Here is a 5000-nt window from a genome sequence, read left to right as displayed (position 1 = left end):
TTCGAGCTTAGAACTAAGAAATAGTGTTAAAGCGCTAAGGCAGAACGTTAGAACTGATGGAAAGAACGTTAGAGCGTTGGCACAAACCGTTAGAGCGTTAGTAAAGAGTGTTAGAGCGTTAGCACAAACTGTTAGAGCGTTAGTAAAAAACGTTAAACCAATCTTCAAAACCGTTGAATATCCGTCAACCCGCCGTTAGTTTTAAGCCGTTTAACGGCCAATCGTTAGTGTACGTTTTCCAGTGGAAGGTCACATTTATTCAGGACGTTACAAATCGATAGAAATTGATCATCGGAAACTAATCGATTACTCGATATTACTCGATTATACTACATGTAGATAAAGTACCGCTCAAATGTAAGTTACACGTCACGCGACGCGATGCGACACGACACGACGCGACGCGACGCGACGCGATTCGCGTCGCGCGAGAGTCACTGAAGCAGAAATTTTTGGCATAAATTTAGGAGACTCCACTACGCGAAATCATTTAATTTCGCGCACGCATAGCGAGTAATGGTAACTAAGCTGCCTGCGACAGACGAGTCGCAGACGATCTCAAATGCTCCAGACAAACTTTCCCTTCTATCTGTAAATCGATCTTAAACAAAACGCGAAAGAAAATTTAAACGAAGATCGTGGTATTAAACTGGAAACGGCATTGCATTGTCAATAAAATAATGACCTTGTGTCGCCAAAGAACATGTAGTAAAAAGCTGATCTTATGCTGATCTGTTGTTTGATATACAAACACGTAAGCTTACAGTATGCAAAAAGCCATAAAGACGTTGTTGTACCGCCTGTGCGCTTCTTTGACTGTTAACTGTAACTTTTAGATAATTTCCGTCTCCACGTTTCACTTTTTCTGAGGCGCATTAAACTTTATTACCTCCGCAAGTTTTGTTTTAAATTAAACGATCGCGGACCTGATATTGCAGATCGTATGGAAACCAGGTTAATCTCAGCAAGCCAAAATTCTCAGCAAGTTGTCGAGTAAATAAATAGCACAAAGTTTCCAATGAAGAATGAAGATTTGGTTGTTAGACGTTTTTGGCGAGAGAAACTAACACCTGGAAAGTGCCGCACTTACATTGGCCACTTAAAGAAGGTTGTGCCGCTGGTCATGAAACGGGAAGGTCGTGCCTCTGGTCACTAAAGACAGCTCTTTTAAGAGCTACATGTAACAATTACCTGTAGGTTTAACCGGAGTGTTAAACATTGCACTTGAACAGGTTCCAACGGCTCCTTTAGGAGCCAAAAAATTAACAAAAGCAATGACCAATAGTATATTGTTTGTTTGAAATTACTGCCTTCCTACACATGCATACATACAGTAAACTTTGAGTGCTTTCGATTGGGAAAAAATTTAGATCTTAAAATCTGGATCTTCGGATTTCTGAAAACAGATTTTTTGTTCGATTGGAAATCCGAAGATGCAGATTTTACGATCTAAAGCCGGATTTCCGAATTGAAAGCACTCTATCTATCCGAAACCCGTTTCTAATTTGATGAAATTAATTATTAAGCGAAAGCAGTTTTTGCACAGAAAGCAAGAGAGACGCCAAAGTTTGAAGCGGTATATGTGATGATTAACGAAGAGACTAATATCTTCTTTATCTTGCGATACGAATTGTAGTTTTTAGATCACACAAAAGAAAAAATTCTCAGGTGTGCAAACACTGACGCATGACGGTATGCAAATTCCAACCGTGAAACAAAAATCGAGTGTTGTGCGTAAAAAAACATTGAATTCCTTTTGACTGAAGGGCCTAAAGCGATGGGGTTGTTTTGAACGCTTTAATAATTGTGGACTCAAAATAATTTTGCTGTGTAAAGATTTCGGGTAGAGAAAGAGTGTTACAGTTGTAGGTTTTCCTGACATTCCATCACGTGTCGGATAGTCTGAATTTTAATATGCCGACTCGCGACAGACGAAAACAAATGTTGATTTAAACGGCAACTGTACTACATGAATATCTCTCCCCTTGCCAAACTGCTTACGATTCACATTTTCGTGTTTCCTGAGAGCAAAGTTAACAGTCTAATTAATTTCGGCGCACACCAGCGAGCTGTATGTCAACTTTTCAGTCAACAAAGACTAGACGCTTTTACGTCTGATAAAATGCGTGTTTGTTATGCATCTGGGGCTTTCACAAACAAATCCAAAAGGACAATTAAGAGCATGCGCGATCCTCCAGTTGATGTACTTACAGATTTTTTTAACTCGCGCGCGACGCGCTTCCTGTAGCGCGCGACGCGATCCCTGTAGCGCGCGACGCGATTCCTGTAGCACGCGACGCAAATCGCGTTGCGCGAGGGTGGTAACTTACATTTGAGCGGTACTGTAATTGTTCATCAATTAGCTAGAATAATCAATACATATCGATAATCACAAGATTTGACTGGTGTATGAGAGATCAACCCCAAGATTTCGGCGCAGATTATCGTTTACAGTATATCGGTTTACTCGGCCAAGAGAATAGGTCAACTCCAAAGTAAGGGTTTTGTTTTACCGTAAATCCTCTTCCACTCCTGGCCATATATCTGAGAGAACTCATTCGCATTTGGGGAAATTTTTAACCCCCTGGAGCTCGCACGAAGACCACACACTGTTTAGATCAGTGTAAACATGTATATGTTATAGACTGTGAACTTTTCAAAACATGGCGTCTCCGTCTTCTTCTTCGCCTTCGTTCCTCTGACAAAATCGATATTTTCGATATAAATTGATGGAAATCGATCAAAATCGATAATCACAAAAAACTCTGTTATCGATTATTATCGATTTCCGATATTAATCGATTAATTAGTATCGAAAAATATCGATTACGATTGATTTTATCGAGTATCGATTTGTACAGTAACGTCCTGATTAATTTTACAGGCCAAGAACTTACCCAAATGAGCTGGAACTCTTAGTCTTCTTTTCTCCCCAACGCACATGTCTTTAAGTCCTTGTTCCCAGCCTTGAATTACCATGCCTTTCCCGAGGGTAAAATCAAACGTTTGTCCACGGTTGTGGCTCGAGTCGAAAACCGAGCCATCTTTTTCCAGACGACCCGTATAATGCATAGCCAGAAGGTCGCCATCTTTAGACTTTCGTTGGCACTTTTCGTCTGGTGGCTTTTCCACAACATCTATCGTTACTTGCTCCTCCTCACTTTTGCTGCTGTTTAAGAGGAACAAAAGCACAAAAAGCGTACGGAGAAACTCCATGATGAAAAATGTCGACGTGTCCGACTGAGTTAGGACAATGTGCGAGCCAGCGAGCCATGCGAGTCATGGCTGCGGGTATGTACCATAAGTAGGGTTATTAAAGTGTATCATAAAGCCCATAAAGTATATCAATAAGCACTTAATGACGGGCCCCAAGGGAAACAGTGAGTTTTGTTTCCCCGAGACCCTCAATGTTCCCCGAGGCGAAGCCGAGAGAAACATTGAGGTCGAGGGGAAACAAAACTCACTGTTTCCCGAGGGGCCAGTCATTAAGTGTTTTGTTATACCTTCCAACTCAAAATAGAACAATACACAGATAAAAATTATTTGCTTGTCGTCGGCTGGCGTACAGATTTGCCGCCGTTTCAAAGGTGCACGACCTGATCACGTGAGAGTCGAAAGTTCAAGTTGTTGTTGCCCTAGAGCGTCATGAAGTTGTGTTCGCCCAAGGGCGTCATGAAGTTTTGACCAATGACACGTGACACGTTCTCCTCCAATCAGAAAACGTATTTGAGTTGGGAGGTATAACAAAGAGATATATCCGGCGGGTCTAATTTGAAGGTCGCAGGTCGCAGGTTGCAAGTCATTGTTTCACCAATACAGAAAGTATCCTAACAATTCATAAAAGCTTACCTTAGGCCTAAAAACTTTTGTTTAGGCTTAATAAGGCCTAAGGTTAGTTTTTAAGAATGTTTAGGATACTTTCTGTATTGGTAAAACAATGACCTGCAACCTGCAACCTGCGACCTGCAAATTAGACCCGCCGAGATATATCAGCATATATAGGCACCTATAGCAAAGTATATACATGTACATCCATCTATGCCCATATATCTCTCTCTGTATACCCATGTATTTCCATGTATACCCATTCGTTAACGACCTCCGAAAATCTGGAAAGATAGCTGGTTTGGTTCACAAGAAAGCTCTCTAGAGGCAGCAGATTCAGAAGCTCTTCGACTGCGGCGAACTTGGACTCGCTGACACAAAGAATCCCGCACAGCTACAAAGGACAACTTGGTTTTACTTTGGACTGTTTTTTGGAAGACGAGGACGAGAAAATCAACGTGAAATGAAGTCTGGAATGCTTACCCTCAGACAAACACCCAACGGAATCGAGTACTTTGAACTGAACAGGCAATGTCCCGGTTCGCTACCATCAACAAAAAACCATCAGGGTGGCCTTGCAGATCCTGAGGACGAATCTGACGCGAAGATTTTTGCCGTTCCAGAATCTGCAAGATGTCCTTTTAAAACCGTTAAAAATTACTTGGCCCATTTAAATCCCAAATTGGATGCCCTTTTCCAGAAGCCACGACACGTAGAAAGCGGTAAGTTCAACCCTGATGTTGATGAAATTTGGTTTTGCAATGTGCCGATCGAAGCCAGTACTCTCGACAACATGCTGAAATCCATGAGTAAGCGAGCAGACATTGACCCTTACCTCACCAACCACTGCCTCAGGGAAACTTCGGTAACAATTCTGTCTGATAGCGACTGTGAAACACGACACATCAAGGTTATAACCGGTCACAAATCTGACCAGTCGGTTGAATCTTACAATGAGCGACCATCCCTCAACCAGCAGCACAAGATGTCGCGCATCCTCAGTAATTTTGTCCTGAACAGCAACGACGGGTCCCATCCTTCAACCCAAATCATGGAAAATAGGGCTTCCTTACTCCATCATCAGTCTAAAAGTGGATCAGGTGAAATTGAGGCATATCCAGCGTCAGATCAGATCCATAAAAACAACATTGCCGTCTCAACGAACACAACAAATA

At 41.9% G+C, this 5000-nt stretch overlaps 1 protein-coding gene and 1 pseudogene across 1 annotated transcript in view; one reads left to right on the top strand and one right to left on the bottom strand.

Moving 5' to 3' along the window:
* Positions 1 to 3271, bottom strand: part of LOC138045707 (uncharacterized) — an 18111-nt gene extending 14840 nt beyond the window's left edge. The window contains exon 1 of the mRNA XM_068892288.1: positions 2898 to 3271. Within this exon, the coding sequence (XP_068748389.1) occupies positions 2898 to 3216 (319 nt within the window). The 5' untranslated portion in view covers positions 3217 to 3271. The remainder of the gene's footprint in view (positions 1 to 2897) is intronic.
* Positions 3272 to 4066: 795 nt separating this feature from the next.
* The window catches only part of LOC138046255 (uncharacterized), a 1035-nt pseudogene continuing 101 nt past the window's right edge, over positions 4067 to 5000 (top strand).

Source organism: Montipora capricornis, chromosome 4 (assembly GCF_036669925.1).
Source record: "Montipora capricornis isolate CH-2021 chromosome 4, ASM3666992v2, whole genome shotgun sequence".
NCBI classification, from domain to species: domain Eukaryota; kingdom Metazoa; phylum Cnidaria; class Anthozoa; order Scleractinia; family Acroporidae; genus Montipora; species Montipora capricornis.
Note: the sequence above shows the minus strand (reverse complement) of the source record. Positions and strands in the feature narration are given on the sequence as shown.